Source organism: Cricetulus griseus, chromosome 7 (genome assembly GCF_003668045.3).
Source record: "Cricetulus griseus strain 17A/GY chromosome 7, alternate assembly CriGri-PICRH-1.0, whole genome shotgun sequence".
NCBI lineage: Eukaryota > Metazoa > Chordata > Mammalia > Rodentia > Cricetidae > Cricetulus > Cricetulus griseus.
In genome coordinates this window covers 117,011,744-117,031,558 of record NC_048600.1, presented here as the reverse complement: position 1 = coordinate 117,031,558, position 19,815 = coordinate 117,011,744, and the positions used below count along the sequence as shown (strand labels likewise).

Here is a 19,815-nt window from a genome sequence, read left to right as displayed (position 1 = left end):
CTACTTGCACTTTACTGATGCCTGAGTTCCAAAGTCACATGAGAGACATGGTGTGGAAGTTCCAATGAGGAGGTAGGCAGGGGTCTGAGGATGGGGCAGCACCCCCTGCTGTGTCCTGTGTGTGTGTGTGTGTGTGTGTGTGTGTGTGTGTGTGTGTGTGTGTGTGTGTGTGTGTGTGTGTGTGTGTGTCCTGAGAGCTTTTAGGAGAGAGTCAGAAATAAGAGGAAAGAGACTTGACTCAGTTCAGACATCCAGGAGTACATGACCATGTCTCCCCCTTCCCAAGTAAGTTCTTTATTGTCTAACCAATCACCACATTTACTGCAGCCTAGCACCAGGCCAGGCACACTAAGCATAATTACAAAGGGCAAGAAACTCCCTGCCGATGGGAGGTGTACAATTTCAACATTTCTCAGGAGTTTATCTGTGGTTAAAAATCACAACTGGACTTAGTCGCCGGTATTGCAATGAACATTCTTTAAGATGATTTTTAGAGAAAATCATCACAGCCCACATTTACAATGGCAAAGATTTTTTTGTTTTCCTAGTATAACTTCGTTACCAATGAACAAGGCTTATCGTGTTCCTTGAAATTCAGCTTGTAGTCCCCTTCCTAAAATAGGAATCAAGATTTTTTGAGAGGGGGTTTAAAGGTTAAGCAGAAGGGCCTAGGTACAAATGTGGCCAAGAGTTGTGTGGCCAGAGGGCATGGGCTGAGCCCAGCTCCTCTCCGGACCTTCCTATCTATCACTATCTGCAGGACAACACAGCACACATTTCCAAACAGCTCTTCAGACACTACTGCCATTGAGGAGGAGTCCATGCACCAGAGCCGTCTAGGTAAAAGATGCTTGTCAGAGCGAAGTTTAGCACCAACCCAGGGAGTACCAGGGGGTCACTGGGAACTTCATCCCCTACATTAACCTCATAACTTTCTCACAAACTCTCAGAACTCATAGGTGTGCAGTTCTGCAAACAGATACTAACCAAAAGCCTACAGTAGACTAGGACAACTGGACACAGTGATGACTCCACCCAGGAGCAGCTGTCTGCTTCGTGTGAAGACCATTCAGCACAGAGCAGGGAAGTGGGAGCAGCAGCCTCTAGGGCCTGAGACAGTGATGCCAGAACACAAGAGCCACCTCACTTCGTTTCCTCCAGCCAGCCTACACTTCACTGTGGACCAGGCGGCTTCGGGGAAGAGTCCTGGCCTCCTGTTGGGCCACCAGCCCACAGGGTCTCCATCTGGCAACTTCCAGGGACAGGCTGGAAACTTCTTTAGTGTTACAGTCTGATACTCTAATGAAAAAGGTCACCGATTCCTTTGACTAAAACAAGCTAAACAAGTCGGTCTGAACTAACAGAACTCGGAGGAAGCACCCTCCCTGAGCCTCTTCAACCTGTGGTAATCACATATCTTCTCTTCTTGAGGATGTCTTTAAAGTACAAGTGAGCTGCTAGCTTTGGCACGATGGGAAAGAATGACAGTTCCTTCCTTTCTTTTTACAAAAGGACACTGAAATCCAACAGGATTCAGGGTGTGTGGAGATGCCAGACCCAGGATTGCAACAATAGGACCTGTCTGGCTCCAGCTCTCTTTTCTAGCCTGGAGCTGCTCTAGCTATCACACCCAGGGGGCCTCAGCAAAATGACCATCAAAGCTAGTGAAATGGAAGGTAGCATTCAAAATGTAACACTGGTTTTCTTAAAATGGAATACTGGTTCTCGTATAGCATGTATAAGGCACGGTGTGAGAAAGCTGCCCCCACTCCCAGCTGCACAGCCCCATGGGCTCCTCACACGCTCACATGCACACAGGAACAGCCAGCTGGCTTTGCCACAATGCACAGGGAATGGGTTGCTTCTGATCACTTCTGGTTTTTGAGCTGGTTGGAGAGCCAGTCCAGGCCTTCGTAAAGCCCATCTCCACTGGTGGCACAGGTAGCCTGAATGTACCAGTTTCTCTGGCGAAGGGAATGTAAGCCGAGCTTGTCTGTGATCTCTGCTGCATTCATGGCATTAGGAAGATCCTTAAAGAAAACAAGCAAACAGATTACCAACCTCTATCCATGAGATAGAACCGGACTCTCCTCTAAAACCTACCCTGACCCACTGTCCCTATTTCAGTTGCTCAGGCCCAAAATCTTCACTTTTTCTTTTTCAGTCCACACAACAGGAAACCCCAATGGCCCTACCACTGGAATTTATTCAGAATCTGACCACCTGCTCCAGCCTCTCTGCCACCACCCTGATCTAATCCCACCACAGTTTCTCACCTGGATAATGGAAACAACTTCTTCAAGCTCATTCTGCTTCCATGCTTGCCCCTAACCCCTAGTCTCAGATCCCATCCTCCTACCAAAACCACACCAGTGTCCCCTCTTTCTGAGAAGAACCAAAGCTGCCAGCATGACTGCCAGGCTTTGGGGCCTCTAACTGGTTTACTTCATCTTTTTATCATAGCGTCCCTATTCATGACCATTTGGTAAAAGTTATTTACTCTGTGTATTAATTATACACTATGTCTCTTTTAACTAGGATGTAAAGCGGAATCTTTCTCTTTTCTTTGAGTTACCCCACACAGTAAACTATATTAGCATCACTGGAAGATCTAGATGTACTGATATGTAAGAATGCCAAATATATGCTAAATGAAAATACAGGCGACAAAGCTATCATCATGTAATTGCTTGTATAGGCATAGAAAGTCTTATCTCTGGAAAGAGATACAAAAAATTGACCATTTTATCTGACAATCAAAGCTACAGGAATGGAAGGTAGCAATCAGAATGGAACACTGGCTTTTGTACAACCTGTGTGAGAAAGCTGCCCCTACTCCCAGCCACAGTCCCAAGGTCTCCTCACAGGCTCACATGCACACAGCAAAGATGTTCACTTGACATTCTAAACCGCTTTTCAAATTTCTACCCTGGACATGTTCTGCTTTTATCATTAAAAACAAAACCATTTTTTTCTTGCTTAACCCTGTTATGTCCACTAGTGAAGCTGCCTGGCATCCCACCAGTAACAGGTGAGTGACTCATGATCCTTCCACCATAGGAAGTCATGTTTATAGAATGGGGCGGTGGTGACTAGAAAAACTGCAACTGTTAAGTCTGAAGTGACAAAACCTGACTGCGGCACTGTCATTACAGTGTGATCTCAGCTGCATAAGGAATGTAGAAAGGAGATGCACAGCCCTGTGAACAGGTCGCCTCCCAGAGCCCAGCTCCACCTGTCTTTGGCACTTGGCTCTGCTCATATCCAGTGGTCAGGCAGTGCTGCACCAGCCTTCCTCCCACGTTTCATGGCCTCTCCTTTGATGAGCCTCTTCCTCCCCCAAAACAGGTCTAAGACCCAATCTTCCCCGTGTCCACCCCTCAAAATTCTGTTTCTGGCTTCCTTCCCTCCTGCCTCAGATATAAGAGTCATGCCCAGCACTTCCCAGTCAGTCTGCACTCCCTCCACAACACTTACTAACAGACATATTAAAAAGTCTTTATTCACCGCCTTTCCTCCCACTACAAAGTAAACACAAAAGCAGGGTCTTTTCTGTCTTATTCATTGCTAAGTACCCAATACCTGCAGCAAAGCCTGGAACTTAGCAGATGTTCCATTAGTATTTACAGAGTGACTATAATAAGACATTATAAAAAGGAGATGGAGGAGAGGCTAGGTTAGGACTGATGAGGAGGAGGCAGACATCTAATTTAGATATCTATATAGTTAAATGAGCCATCTGGCAGCAAATTTCAGTCTGAGTGTTCAGAATGCTAACAGCTACATACCTGTTTGTTTACAAACACCAACAAAACTGCATCTCTGAGCTCATCTTCTGCTAACATTCTGGTTAGTTCTTCCCGTGCCTCATTGACGCGTTCTCTGTCATTACTGTCAACCACGAAAATCAGACCTGAAAAGAAATCCCAAGCATGTTAGTAACATGAACCTGGAGAGAGCAGCTGTTTATATATCCACACAGCTGCAGCCTGCTCACAGCAAAGCTACACTGAAGACAGGCAACAGAAAGAATACAGTGCAGGCTTGTAATCCCAACACTCCGAGAGGCTAAGGCACAAATACCACACACAAGTTCAAGGTCAGGCTGAGCCGTTAACATAATGAGACCCCCCCATTATTCTTTTTAGAAAGTCTACATGATCTCCAAAGTTAGGAAGCTTATCATACATTCATCTCCCCTGTCTAGTTCAGAAGGGTCACAGCCCCTTACCAGACTAACCAGAAGGAACAAGGAAAAGTGAGGCCTAGTTATTAGTCACTTAATTTCCACCTCAGAGGGAAAGAGGATTTTGGAAGGTCATGGTTTTTACAATGAACAGTATTTGAGGATGCTCCCTAAAACGGGGCCTGCACTGAAGGCAGAGGAGTAGGTACGCTGTCTTGGAGGTGGTCAGGGAAGCAGGGGTGAGGGCTTGAGGGAGCAGAGGACTGAAGGAAGAACAGTTAACATAAAACGAGTAGTCAAGTTGGTAACTCCCAGGTGAACAGTGCTGGATGCTGTTGGACATTCCAAGCTATATTAAAGCCTTTGTCCCCCCATGAGGAAAAGGGGGGAAATATTGTCCTCTCACACAAACCCAAGAGGAACCTAAAAGCTATAAAACCCTCAACATTTGTAGGCCACATCTGCAAGAATGTCAGAGATTCTTATGGACACCTACAATAAAGAATCTGGTTGCTCCTCTGTCACCACAACTTTCGATGGGAGAGGAGCCTTAGGTGGTGGGGAGTCCACCCCTGCTAGTTTATACTAATAAGGCTGCCTCTGGGGAAGGGAGGCAGCTCCATTTCCTCCTTAAGGAAGTCCCAATAAAAACAGTGTTCACAAGCACTCATATAAACTTCCCTGGTGGCAGCGCTGTTCACTGTCTCACATCTGTGCACTAGCAGAAATCAGGTGCCACTCACTGAATTGGGGGCAGTGGACAACAGAAGCTGTGGCTGGCAGGTACTCTCTGGGGTCTTTCCTGCTGACTGTTGCATTTATGTCCTTTTGCTGCAATAAAACTGTAGTTTTAAGTATAGCTCTGTTCTGAGTTCTGTGATTCATCCTTGCAAGCTATAAAAACTGCAGTGGGGTGAAAACTGCCAAATTGTAACCATCCAGCAAGAAGTAAGAGTGGCTGGGGGACCCCAATCCTGCTACAGCTGATGACAGAAGTGAGGAAATCTTATACAAGATTGTGTCCTTAAATTGTGAAGTGCAACCCATTTCTGGGTAGTGGGTGTCAGAGCCTTAACACTCCCACTAGATCAGCAGAGAAAGCCCAGGAGGTGAGAAACTCAGGACAGACTGAAGGAGGCACCACCTCAAGCTACCACATTACACCTAAGGGAATGGCTGAAGCCTGCACAGACTTGCCACAGTGCTGGAGGAAGCAGTAAGGCAGGAAGAATATACAGGGGTGAGCACAGACAGACTGAGTAAGAGTTCACAGTAACAGTAGCAAGCTGATGTCTGGCTAAAAGCAAGGCCTTTGAGACAAAAATGTGAAGCAGCTGCCAAAAGAACTTACTTGATCCTAGAGTGAGCTACCAGTAGTGACAGCTACTTCATTTCTGGGATGTGGGCGATAACAAGCTGATTCTTCTGGGCATCAATCAGATTATCCTGGAATATTACACTACCAGTGTTGGACCCTAACACTCTTAAGTCACAGGCACACTGGAGGTCTCAAAGAGCTAGCAAACAAGGTATCAGACACTGGTCAGGTGATGTAAGCAGGGAGACTCCTTGGTGAGAGAAGAAAACACTTGGTGAGAGACTGACAGCTATCTTCAGACGTCAGAAGGGCCATGGCATTGAGTCAGGGTGCTTTGGACAGCTCAATGAAGAGACAGAAGACAAGCAGGAAGAAGTCATGGAAGTCCCCAGGACAGGCAGGACAACAGAGGAAGTGAGCCACTGTGAGGACTCTACCAGCCTGTGCCCAGCTTAAGGCAAATTTCATAGGGACTGAAGGCAGAGAGACTCTGGTAGAGAAAAGGAAGTAGGGTCAGATGACACTGAGATTTCCCAACAGTCCAAGGGAGAAACCAGGCCTCTGTGTGTTCCAGGACCTCCAGCAGACAAGCACTCTCAGGACTTCTGATGTATTTAGAGTCTTCACTTGAGTGAAAGCTGTATCTGGTATATCATCAGATTAAAAAGGGAAAACACTCAAGCTCCCACTCACACAGGTTTGGTGTGCTATCCGCAGTTCTGAACTCCAGTTCTGACTAAATACTCTAGCTGATGTGGAAATTCAATCAGATCCTTGGCTGCACATGCAAAATCCACAGAGCAGAAATGAGTGCTGTTGCTTTGCTAGTCCTAACACAGGTATAACTTATGTCCTTTCCTGAATACTCCCACCAAGATGTTGCCCATGTGCATGACACCCAAGCAGCCAGAGATGGAGTCCTCTAAAATCAAGAGCCAAAATACATACTTCTTCCCTTAAAAATAAAAGAGAATTACTTCAGACTTTAAGGTGCACCCTACTTTGTACTGTTTTGATATGGGTCCTTATCTAAGAACTACCATCAGAATACCTATACTTGTAAGAGGAAAGACACACTCATACAAGAAAAATTTGTAAAGCAGCCCTATAGAGCTGCAGAACCAAGAGTTTCAGGCAAGCCTGACCAAATACAACACCCTGTGGTAGAGCATTTGCCTGGTATATGCAAGGTTCTAGTTTGATTTCAGCCTTGCCCCTTACCCTGCAAAAAAAGGAGGAAGGTAGGGGGAATAAATGTATTACATTTATTATATTATTTACAATTGTAGAAAACTTATGTGTAGACACAAAATATTAAGGTGGTTTTGTATAGGAGGTAAGTTGAGAAATAAAACTTTTTTTTTATTTCTTTCTCTTTTTTTAGATACAAATATACTGCCATTCAATAATTAAATGAACCAAGCTGAGTGTATTGACTCACAATCTTAGGCCCAGCACTTGGGAGGCAAAGGCAGGTGTCTCTCTGAGTTCAAGGCCATCCTGGTCTACAGAGCAGGCTCCAGGACAGCCAGAGCTACACAGAGAAACCCTGTCTCAACCTGCACTCCCACCCAGAACCCATAAATCAAGGAGAATAAATCCACATCAGAACTAATGAGCTATTTCACACACACTACAGTTATCAGGAAATCAGACAGTTTAAATTCTGGTCTACACAGGTAAACTCCAACAGGGATGTGAGAGACTAGGACCTCCTGCATACTGGAAAAGTGTTCTAGCCTTGAGCTCTGAGCTACAGCCTCAGGCTTTTTTATTTTATTTTGAAACATCTCACAAGGTTGACAAGGCTGATCTTGAATTTATTCTGCAGCCCAGGCAGACCCTGAATTTGTGATCCTCCCTTAGCATTCTGAGTAACTGGGATTTCGGGCCTGTACCACCAGGCCCAGCTTTTGATGTCTTAATAGAGAATTATAAGCATTCATTAAGGTCTGTCATACTCAACAGACTGATGAAGAAAATTTAAATTAAAAGACAGCCTGACCTTTGGGAAGTTGGCAGACAAAACAGGGGCTGCATCCAAGACTCCTCACAGATGAGGCATGTGGCACAGCCAGAGACGGCAAGTCCATTCTTCACACAGCTCTACTTGCTATTTCATGAAGAGCCAAACTACCACTCTTAACTCTCAGAACACAGTGACTTCCTCCATCAAAGCAATAGTTACTGAAATTCTATAAAATTAGGCTTGTTGCAAACAGAAGACTGAAGATGAACTGCATCTCAGCTTGATGCTTAAATGTGAAAACTGAATAGGGCGGACAAGAAGTTCAGCCAGAGAATGCTGTCCATCTGGCTTCTGACTGCTGCTGCCTCTCAGCCGCCCAACTGAGCACTTAACAAAATTATTCTCATTTTAGCCCCGGGATTTGGGCAGTAGGCATTATCCTCTTTTTAAGATGAAGGGATAAAGGCAGAAGAAATCACCTAACTTTCCTGAGGTTTCTTAGCAGCTGTGGCTCAAACCCAGCTGTTGTAGTTTATTACAGATAAGAAGGTGCAAAGTGGCCAGGTTGCCAAGCACCAGTCCAAGATAAATACATACTCCAGTGAGCATCAAAAAATGTATCCTATTTGCAATGCACTAAATCACAATGTCAAAGTCTACACTTCACCATGGAAGTGATGTGGTTTCTCTGAAAATATAAACTCAAGTATTTTTCCTGACTTCCTTGTATAGAATGTATTTCAGGAAATTCCTTATTTAAAAGGATTTCACAGACAAAATAGAGAAAGAGTGGCTCGATGTCCTTGCTTAGCATGCATAAAGCCCTGGGTTCAACTCCCAACAACACAATGAAAAAACAATAAAGAGTTCAAGGCCAGGGGGCTAGAGAGATGGCTCAGAGGTTAAGAGCATTGGCTTCTCTTACAGAGGTTCTGAGTTCAATTCCCAGCAACCACATGGTGGCTCACAACCATCTGTAATGAGAGCTGGTGCCCTCTTCTGGTGTATAAGGATATATGCAGGCAGAACACTATATACATAATAAATAAATCTTTAAAAAAAAAAAAAAGAGTTCAAGGCCAGCCTGGATTAGGCAGGGCCCTCTCAGAAGGAATAACATGACTTAAAGAAATTACCATTTTGCAACTCCTAACAAAACAACAGAGTACTCAACATTCTTCAACATACACTAGGATTACATGGTAAAGGTTGATAGGAGTTTCATTTGGGAAAATTAGGCTGATATCATGTGAGCACACGTGGCATCAAAGTATAAAAACCAGTGGCTTCCAGGAGCTCAGGGTGGGAAAAAGACAGTGTTTAATGAGTACAAGTGTACAAGATGAGAAAGCTTTTGAAGATACGCAGCATTATGATTGTACGTTATGAATGCATTTAATACCAATGACCTGTAAGCTTAAAAGTCGTTTACACGTGTCTAGAGGCTCAGTGGCAGAGTGCTTACTTAGCATTCTTGAGGTTTCCAACGGCAGAAACAAAATAGGACAAAACTGGCTAATTCAGCTAGGGAGGCTGCAATGGGAAGACCCTGAGTTTTAAGTGATCCTTGACTACATACAAATGCATGTCTTCATCACCCTCCCCACAAAGAAATGTGTGTGTGTGTGTGTGTGTGTGTGTGTGTGTGTGTGTCTGTGTGTATGTGTGTGTGTGTGTGTGTGTGTGTATGCACACATATACATATAATATGACAACAACAACAGAATATAAGTACAAAACAACTACAGAAAACCTTTCACCCAATCATTCTGCTCATAGGCAAATCAAAATAATTGAAATAAGGACTATGCTGGACCCAGTGGCACATACCTTAATTGCAGCACTGAGAAGGCAGAGGCAGGAAGAACTCCAATACCTGCCGAAGAAATTTTGTTCATAGCAGCACTGTTCACAAGAGCAAAATAGTGGAAGCAACCTAACTGTCCATTAATACATGAACAAGCCAGGGCCAGGTGGTTGTGGCACAGGCCTTTAATCACAACACTCAGGAAACAAAGGCTGGTGAATCTCTGTGAGTTCAAGGCCAGCTGAATCTACAAAGCAAGTTTCAGGACAGCCAGGGACATACAGAGAGAGCCTGTTTCAAAAAACAAACAAAAAAGTGAAGGCTAACAACATTTTAAGTTTGAGCCATCCTGGGTTACATAATCTTGTCTCAAAGAAGAAAAACTTTTTAAAAGACCACCCTATTTTGAGGGAAGATATTCTAAAATCTACAAGTTGAGAAAATAGCTACAAATACAGTTACATGTCAAGTGTAACACCTAAAAGAATACTGTTAAGATACAAAGGTATAACTAACCTGGGGATTTGGTCCTAAAGACCGGCAAATGTTGAAGTATTTACTATTAAACACATGGAACAAAAACTCCATCAGCCTCAGAATCTTCAAAAGTGAATATATTCTAAGTAGACTCCAAATCTGTAGATGCCATACAGTAAGGAGTCTACATGGCAACGAGGGTGTGAAAACCATGTGAACAGTCTGTTTCAACTGGCAAGACCCAGTAAGGCACCATTTACTGAAAACACAGCCCTGGAAACAGGAGTGGATCAGAACTACTTCCCAGAGCTCACTGATAAGGAAACAAGGTGCAGGTCTGAGGTGGGTGTCCATGCCTACTCACAAACACCTGGAGTAGGAGGGCCATCAGGGAAGCACTGTGGCCACACAGGGTGGCAGGATTTGGGGTTCTAGCCATCCTTGTTAATCCCTTTCCCTATGGATGTCATTTTCAGATATTCTCAGGAGATTTAAAGGAGTTAACAGAATTAAAATTCTTCAAACACTAGCACTTCATCTAAGAGCAAACATCCCTAAATTGACTGAAAGATGAAATCTATTGGGCTATTTCCCAACCTTTCTGTTTTAAAAAGGGTTAAAACCCAAGTCCTTTTCCTGGGATATGTCTAGAAACAATGTCACAGACACTTCCCCAGTCAGAATGGCTGGCTACTCAGTGCCAGCAGGCATCACAAGTTCCCATGTTCAGACCCATTCAGTACACACACTTCCAGTCTTTACCTTGAGTGTTCTGGAAGTAATGTCGCCACAAAGGTCGGATTTTGTCCTGGCCACCAACATCCCAGACTGTGAAGCTGATATTTTTATATTCTACAGTTTCCACATTGAAACCTAAGAAGGGAAGTTAGAAAACTTTAATTATGACTTTCACTGGTTCAACAATTCAAAATAACTTCAATTAACATTTGGAGAGTACTGTTGATTTACAAAGCAACTTGTAAACCAAAGAGTTATAGATCACAAAGAGAAAGTTCTCACTCCATTCATTCTCAAAACGTCTCTACTCTGACCACCTACTACTGCCAACCACCATCTAATCAGCAACCTCTCAGCTCTGCTTCCTCTAACAGAACTTCCAGGGAACTTTCAAACAAAGAGAAACCATCCCCGGAAGTGATTTCCACTTCCCACCACACAGTGTAAGAGTGTACTTACTTCTTCCCCACACTATTCTCCCTCCATCTTAGAACATGGAGTATGTAATGCCAATTTCCTCCACCTATGTGCTGGATTCAACCTACCCAGACAGTTTCAACTTGTACACATAACTAATCTCTCCTCTATCTGAGTCATCTCCAACCTGTCTGTCCTCAGCATGCCTGAGCTCTTCATATTTCACATCTTAAAAAATAAATCTAAGTTGGGTGTGGTAGCACATCCTGTAATCCCAGCACTCCAGACAGAAGAAGGCAGATCAGGAGTTGAAGGTGATTCTCAGCTACCTAGAGAGTTCAAGGGCAGCTTGGGCAGTGCCTCATTAAACACCCAGGTGACCCTGTTAACTGCACGTCTCTACCTTCTATGTTATGACTTTCTGTTTGTTCTTCTCAAGTCAGGGAAATTGCTGGAAATGAGTAATGAATTCTTTCTAATAATACCTGAATAAAGTTCAAACAAATATAACAGGAAGTGGTGCAGAAAGACACCTCTGAATAACAATTTAGTATATGATAAGGCATTTCACATTAACTCAGTAAACATTGTTGTACTTCACTCTTGAAAGTCCAACAGCTAGCCAATGGTCACATTATCCACTCTTCAAAAATTTTAGTTATGCTTATTTGATGTGCATGAATTTTTGTTGGCATGTTTATGTATATCACATTTGCACCTGGTACTCAAGGAGGACATAAAAGGGTACTGAATCCCAGTTAAAAATGGCTGTGAGCCATCATTTAGGTACTAGGAACTGAACCTGGATCTTCCGTAAGGCCAGCAAGTGCTCTTAAATGCTAAGTCATCTCTTAGTCCGTTTTTGTTGTTTGTTGGTTTTGTTTTGTTTTTTCAAGACAAGGTTTCTCTGTGTAGTTCTGGCTGTCCTGGAACTCACTCTGTAGACCAGAGTGGCCCTGAACTCACCTCTACCTCCCGAATGCTGCGATTAAAGGCATGCACCACTACCACCGGCTGTTTTGTTTTGTTTTGTTGTTTTTAAGTGACATGGCAATGCCACCTTCATCCTTCATGTGTTTATTCAACAGTCAGGACTTTTTTTTTTTCTTTTTGGTATGAGTACACTCTGTCTGCATGCATGCCTGCCAGAAGAGGGCATCAGATCCCATTACAGATGGTTGTGAGCCACCATGAGGTTGTTGGGAACTGAACTCAGGACCCCTGGAAGAGCAGCCAGTGCTCTTAACGGCTGAGCCATTTCTCCAGCCCCCCTCAATTGTTTTTCTAATGAAAAATATAAACCTTGTAAAGTTAGTAGGAAAAAAAATACCAGCTAATATTTTTATTTGTCTAAAGATACCATAAAACTCAGAAAAGAGAAAAATAAAACAACATAAATTTGGTTATCTAATAATTAAAAATTTTGTTAACATAGCAAAAAACAAGGTTGAAAGTCAAATTTATCAACTGGAAAATAAGTACTTGTCAAGAGTTGTTCATGATCTAGTTTGCTCTTCTTCCAGTTAGTAAGACAGTAAACATCACACCAAAAAACAACTGAACATTAAAAATTAAAAAAAAAAACAAATCAAAGAGCAAAGGAAGATATTTTGATTTATTCACCTATACCAAAAACAATCCTAATAGAAGTCAGTGTTTTCTCCCTATTGGATGGCAGAATTCCACTTTTCACTGCTGGTGACACAATCTTTTTTGGAGAATAGTCTGATACAATATATATATTATTAACTTCTCATGGGAAAACTTCTTCCAGAGTTTACTGCAAGGAAATGAAATACCTGTTCTCAAATATGTAAGATAGGACTGGAGAGCTGCTCAGTGGTTACAGCACTGGCTGCTCTTCCAGAAGGCCTGGGTTTAAATCCCAGCATCCATATAGTCTGAAACTCCAGTTCCAAGTGATCAGATGCACTCTTCTGGCCTCCAAAAGCACCAGGTATACATACAAGTGGTGTACAGATATAAATGCAGACAAAACACCCACATACATAAAACAGAAAATAATTTTTGAGGTTTTTTTTGTTGTTTGGTTTTTTCAAGACAGCCTTTCTCTGATTGCTTTGGAGGTTGTCCTGGAACTCGCTCTGTAGACCAGGCTGGACTCAAATTCACAGAGATCCCCCTGCCTCTGCCTCCCGAGTGCTGGGATCAAAGGCATGCACCACCAATGCCCAGCAAAATAAATGTTTTTTTTTTAAGTGAAAGATATTTACAAAAAACAAACAAATGAGCCTGGCATGGCAGCCAGGACTAAAATTTTAGCACTTGAGAGGAAGCAGGAAAATGGCTGCCTACATAACAAGACTGTGTCTTACAAAGATTAAAACAACAACAACAAAGAAAACTAAGGGTTGGGAAAATAGCTTGGGAAGTAAAGTATTTGCCTTGCAAGCATGAGGGCCTAAATCTAATCCACAGACTGAGGGTGGGTTGGGGTTGGGGTGGGGTGGGATGGACTGGGATGGGCTAGAGGATTTGTAATCTCAGAGAATTGGAGAGACAGAGACAGGAGGGTCCCTGGGGCTTGCTGGTCAACCATCCTGACCTGATCAGGAGAGTTCCATGTCACTGAGAGATTCTGTCTCAAAATTGGAGGTGGGGTGAGGGCTGGGGTAGGGGTGGATAGCGATAGAAGAATACTCAAGGCCATGCTCTGGCCTTGACATTCTGAAATACATGCATGGGCATACTTACACCCAAACACTCACAAAGAACTACAAATAACCTAACCACCTATCAATGAATATTAGTTTAAAATATAGCCATATAATAGAATATTAAACCAGTTATTAAAAACATCCTGCTGCTGTCCCTTTTAATCTAGTGAAAGCCAGCTCATTCTTTTGATCTCAATTTAAGTCTATAGGGCACCTCTTCTTTGGTGGCTTCGGCCTCCTCTTTAGCTGCATTTACCTAGTGAGGCAGCAGGCCAGACTGCTCTCTTTCTAGGTGGTCTTTCATCCCCAGAAGCACTGGCTCTTTTCTTTAACTGATGGTGGCAGCTTTCAGTGACACTGGTGTTTTACTAGTCAAAGCAAGTTATGTAGCCAAGTTCAGCACCATGAAGAAAGAGGTAAGACACTAAGGAGCATGATTCATTGGAGGCCATTAATTCAACAAACTATCACATCAGTATGCAATTCGTTCATCAAAGATTTATCAGACACCTAACATGGCCAGGCATTTTACCAGAAGCTGGGGACAGTGAAGAAACACCTGTGCTTCCTTCTCATTTACACTGTTGGGAAGAAGACAGTGAACAATCAACAAGGGTTTCTAAGGGTTACTAAGGGTTTCTAAGGGTTACTAAGGACTTCAAGATACTCTGGACACTTAGAGCAAAGGAAAAGGAAAGGAGCCTCTGAGACATAATGCTTAAACTGAGCTCCAAAAAAGTGGGTTGGCAGCATTCACTAGGTAAAAGGGAAGGGACAAAAGAAGAAGGCAGGAAAATCAACAGAAAATTCATCACTATTGAGAGCAGACTGGGAAAGCAGCACTTATTTTACAAACACACCCATCGAAATCTTTCAACAGGACACTAAAAGACTATTCAAAACTTTGTATATATTTTTGAATATAAAATATATAGAAGCATCTATTTTTTTATTTGTGTGTGTGTGAGAGAGAGAGAGACAGAGAGAGAGAGAGAGAGAGAGAGAGAGAGAGGGGGAAAGAGAGAGAAAGAGAGAGAGAAGCTATGCCTGTGCCACATAGCACATGTGGAGGTCAGAGGGTAACTTTGTGGTGTTCCAACTCAGGTGGTCAGGTGGCAACAAGAGCCTTTACCTGCTGAACCATGTGACAGCCTATATATTGTTTTTTATAACTGGGGAGAGCTGTTTTCATTTTGAACAAAAACATTTTCAAATTGTATCTGTGAACATTTTCTATCTGTTTACAATTTTCTTCAAATGCTGCAACCTCTGAAGCTAGTGCCTCAGGTGAAAGTTGACCCATCTCAGTCACACCAGAAACACACACACAATAGCCTGGGGATTTGGTTTTGTAGGCAAGTCACAAGGCAAAGATTAAGTTCTGTCAAAACTGCTTTTGCAAATCTCTTAAATAGCCCATGAAACACAGCGTGGGTTCACAGTGAAGACAGACTGCTGAATTCTTTCACCTCATGTCCATGTCTTGAGACAGGGCGAGAAGAGCACAAAATCTACCTTTCAACACGACAGACACACCTGGTTCAGAGAGATGCTCCCAAGGGAAGCCAGGTAGAAAGGAGGCTGAGAAAGGCTGGGCTGGCTCCCACCTAAGGCTTGACCTAGGTCCCACTCCAATAGAAAGGGTTGAAGGTAGTGCTTACTTACCATCTCAGTGGTACTATCTTTTCCTCTTTGCCAAGCAAATAGGGCTAAATTTGCTTAACCTAAATTTGTTTTTGACTCCCCCATAAGCCAAAGAATGTGCCAGGGATGCTAAGAAGCACTTAGAAATATGTGTGGTTGGGTATGGTGGTACACTTAGTAGGATGAGTCAGAATGAGTGTCACAAGTTCAAAGTCAGCCTGGCTATAGTGTAAGACCTTGTCTCAAAAGTCAAAAAAACACAACAACATCTGGGGCTTCAAATTTATGTTCAAGTAGTCAAGGTTTAAAAAAAAAGCAAATATTCAATATAAGGAGCACATCAGAGCCTGGAGTAATGGCTCAGAAGGTAAAGTGCTTGTCGATCAAGAATGAGGACCTGAATTTGGATCTCCAGCTCACAAGCAAAAACCTGCTGGACAGTGGTGGTGCATGCTTTAAGTCCCAGAACTCAGAAGGCAGTTCTGCCTGGTCCACAGAGTGAGTTCCAGGACATCCAGGGCTACATAGAGAAACCCTGTCTCAAAAAAACAATAAAAAGAGATGATCTGATGGCACATGTCTACAACCAGTGCTGTGGGGAGGGGTGTGAACAGGAAGATCCTCAAGTGTAGACTGCCAGCCTTGTCAAAATGGCAGGTTCTGGACTCAGTGAAGAGGCTCTGTCTCAAACATAAGGTGGAAATCGATAGAGAAAACACCTGAGGTGGACATGCACTCACACATATGACACATATGCATGCAAATGAAAAATTTAAAAAGCAACACATCAAGGATAACATGCTAAACTATGAACTGGAAAGACCACAGTCACGGACATACCTATGGTAGGGATGGTTGTCACAATCTCTCCCAGCTTCAGTTTGTACAAGATGGTGGTTTTGCCAGCTGCATCCAAGCCCACCATGAGAATCCGCATTTCCTTTTTCCCAAATAGGCTTTTAAACAGTTTTTCAAAAACATTCCCCATTGTAGATGAATTCTGTAACCTGAATGAAAAGCAAGTTGAACAGTTACTCTTGGAGATGTGTGTGTGTGTAAAACACACATAAAATACATGGCACAATTAGTAGTGGTTCCTAGTAAAAGTTAAGTACACTTTGGCCAATAAGGAAAAGCATGTCATGTTTTCAAAAGGAGACGCCACTAAGCCATCCTCTGATGCTTTGCCAAGAAACTGTACTTTCCACTGCAGCATCCAAATGGGATGTGAGAAGCACAGCCTCAATGCCATGCTCTGGCGGCAGCCTTTAGTCACCTTAAGCATGGAAGAAATGCCACAACATACAACTGTGCTTTCTTCTAAGCCCACCTAAAATGAAAAATTATGAAGTAGACACCCTGTTCTCCACAATATGCATCAAAGTTCATAAGGCAGGTAAAATATAGATACCCCTAGCAAACTGCAATTGCCCGTTGCTGGCAGACAATACCAATACCCAGAGATGAACTAGGAAGTTTCTGAGTTGAAGATACCACTTCACTGGTATATACACTAGTGACACACATCGAGTAGGCAGAGCTGAGAGAATATTTTAGCAACCAGCAATCAATGGTGTTGATCATCTACTTAAAATTTCTGAACAGATATAAATATGATTGACTGTAAAGGTCTGAGAGTGTTCATGAATTAAAGACAACTACTGTAACCAGGTCAAAGAAAAGGTAATTAATTACCAAACTAATCCTCCCTGTGCCTCCTTCAGTCATTACTCCCTAGAAGGTAATTATTCTGTTGACTTCTAACAGCTTAAACACCAATAGTTTTATTTTTCAGTAGAATACCTGGCAGGTTATCTGACAAAGCAATGAGGTCAGATGAATTTTTGCAGAAAGTTTGTCTTCCTCTTAACAGATCAGCCTATTTGAATGATGTGATATTTCAAAGACTTAAAAGCAGAACTATGTGCACACCCTGTACACTCTGACCAACAATGTCTATTCAAAAAGACATTCTAGGGCTGGGGCTAGAGTCCCAAAACCCAAACAAAGTAAATCCCCACAATATCCTTTGTTTCAGAAACTATGGCTTTCCTTTTCAAATTGTTTGCCAAGAAACGCTTTATTGGAGTGTGTGAGTGAGTGAGTGTGTGTGTGTGTGTGTGTGTGTGTGTGTGTGTGTGTGTGTGTGTGTGTAAAAGACAGCCATTCAGCTAGATTCTAGTAACTCAGAGGGGCGGGTGACTGACTCCAGAAGTCCCATCTTTGAAAGTCAACAGTTCCTACAACAGTTTAATATCATGGACTATGGCCAAGTACACACTACTCCATTCTGCCACGAGAGACGGCGAGCACATTTCTCCTGTACACATATGAGAGCCAAATGATCAAAGAAAGAATGACTACTTTCCTCACTCACAGGTCTGTCATGCTCTAAAAATCGCTCAGTACCTTGACGCATTCAAATTTCCTAGATTCCTTTCATGGTTCCGGGGCTGGGGGGGGGTGGGGGTGGAGGGGTAGTGTCATAGACCAGGAAACTCAAAGGACCATTCATTCGGAGGAAAGGGAGGAACCTCCTGCTTCCAGGCTCCCGGAGGCCCAGTGCCAGATTCTCCTTGTCACCGCACAGAGCACTCATGGTTGTCCCGCTCGTTTCCCTTCGTTCGTCTCCCCGCTCCGATGCCCGAGGTCCCAGGCCGCATGGTGGGCAAGGGGGACCCTCTGGAGGAAGATTCCAAATGTCCGCGGAGGAAAATCATAAGTGACAATGATAGGCAGACCTCAAGGGCACGAGCGACAGCAGTGGCCACGGCGAGCGCGTGCGGGGACGGGCACGCGCGCCGGGAATCTGGGGCCCGTGAGAGCTCTGTCAGCGCTGGCCTCCAGGCCGCTCCCTCGGGACAGCGGACCGCTACGCCGCAGAGCCCGCCGGGTGTCAACCCGCTCCGCGCCGCCCGGCCCGACAGGGGCGGGGAACCCAGAGGACCCAGCCCCTTTCCGAAAGCCGCCGCCGCCGCTCTCTGGTGTCCTGCCGGCTGACACGCAGGAAACCAGCCGGGCCTCGAGCCCCGCCGTCCTCCCCTGCAGCCCGCGACTCACCTGTCTCTGCCGCGGTCACCTCCACAAAGCCAGTCCCGAAACCGCTGCTCCCTCCGCCTTCTAGCAGTCGGCTCTCCTCAATAAAATGGCGACTGGTCGGGGGCGGGAACAGCAACCAACCAATCATCCGTCGCCTCCTGGGAGCCTTGAGCCAATGACCTGGAGGTAGATTGAGTGACAGGAAGTCTGACCAATAGAAAGGATAATAAAGGCTGGGCTAGCGTAGGCCCGACCCCCGCGACCTAGGCGACGGCACCAAGCTCTGGAAATGCCGGCTTCATCTTCCAATGGGAGCTCACCCCATCCGGGCGAGCCGCGCCCACGTGCCCCGCCCCAAGGCTACAAGCGACCAATCACAAAAGCAGAAAGAGTTCCGATTCGCCCCGCCAATCAACTCCGGGAACTCTGCAAGGATTGAACTAACCCCGGGAGCATTCTGACCAACCCAGTGCCGCTATGTGGGCGGGGCAAAGTTGACAGAGATATTTAAGGAAATTTGCTGCGGTTGAGCTAAAAGTAGAAACTAGTTTGGAGCAGAGTTCCTGGTCGGAAATACCCAGATACCAACATCGAAATTAGACATAAAGACGATTTCCTATTTAGTATGAAGTTAGACTGCCGCCATTCTTGTATACAGACTTTGAACAGTAGGGAATTAACAGTAGGTTAAATTAATAATAGAAATAATTTAACCAAAGTTAAAATTTAGTTAAAATGCTTCTGAAGGCCTGTCGATGTTGCATAATTAAGGGTTAAGGGTGTAGCTCGGTGATTGAGCACTACTAGACCAGCATGTGTGATGACCTGGGTTCCGTCCCCTAGCACAGTAAACAGAAACTATTACACCAGTTAACAGCTTTATTCGGTGCTCAAAAGAACAAACTATCGAAAACGTGATGAAATCTTAATTGTACATTACTAAGTGAAAGAAGCTAGTCAGAAAAGGCTTAATGTATACTAGGCAGTAAAAACACTAATGGTTTCAAGGATTTAGCAAGGAAGGAGGGACGAATAGGTTGAGCTCTTATAGAAAAGCAAATGTATTCTGTATGGTAACCATGATGGGCAGTGCCATTACACAGGTGTCCAAGCCCAGAATTGTGCTTTTCAATGTTTGGTTATGCTGTGCTTCTAATGGGGGCTATTGGTATCTGGGGAGGATGTTACAAAGGGGGACAGGAGATCTTTACACATTCCTCTCAGTTTTGCACCCTAAACTGGAGGGAGGGGAGCTGGAGAGATAGCTCCAAAGTTTAGAGCACTTCCTGCTCTTGCAGAGGCCTCAAGTTTGGTTCCTAGAACCTATGTCAAGTGGATCACAACCTCCTGTAACTCCAACTCCAGGGAATTTGATGCCCTTCTCAGGCTTCCTCAGCCACCCTCACACATGTGGGGCATGCGCACATGCAGACACACATATAGGCACACACGCACGAATGCAAATGAAAATACTTAAAGCAACATCCCTGTCCACTTGAAATTCAATTGCTGAACCATTGGAATCACAAAAGCATGTGTTTT

General features: G+C 44.0%; 1 protein-coding gene across 2 annotated transcripts; it reads right to left on the bottom strand.

Moving 5' to 3' along the window:
* Positions 1-238: 238 nt before the first annotated feature.
* On the bottom strand, positions 239-18,450 carry LOC103163515 (ADP-ribosylation factor 2). 2 transcript variants are annotated; one of them, XM_027427913.2, is made up of 5 exons: positions 18,295-18,450; positions 16,075-16,241; positions 10,520-10,630; positions 3,789-3,913; positions 239-2,030 (listed from the first exon to the last, which is right to left on the bottom strand). In XM_027427913.2, the coding sequence occupies exons 2-5, from the start codon at positions 16,220-16,222 to the stop codon at positions 1,869-1,871; spliced, it is 546 nt and encodes a 181-aa protein (XP_027283714.1). In that variant the 5' UTR covers positions 16,223-16,241; positions 18,295-18,450; the 3' UTR covers positions 239-1,868. The 2 variants fall into 2 exon arrangements, with proteins under 2 accessions (XP_027283714.1, XP_027283715.1); XM_027427914.2 differs by lacking the exon at positions 18,295-18,450 and adding an exon at positions 17,644-17,779.
* Between the last annotated feature and the right edge of the window lie 1,365 nt (positions 18,451-19,815).

Excerpts from the sequence above, each read along its gene's own strand:
- LOC103163515 (XM_027427913.2), bottom strand. The coding sequence starts at position 16,222 with ATGGGGAATGTTTTTGAAAAACTGTTTAAAAGCCTATTTGGGAAAAAG. Across the intron at positions 10,631-16,074 it reads GACAACCATCCCTACCATAG|GTTTCAATGTGGAAACTGTA; the intron begins GTATGTCCGTGA and ends TTCCCTTCTTAG. Across the intron at positions 2,031-3,788 it reads TGGTGTTTGTAAACAAACAG|GATCTTCCTAATGCCATGAA; the intron begins GTATGTAGCTGT and ends GTTTTCTTTAAG.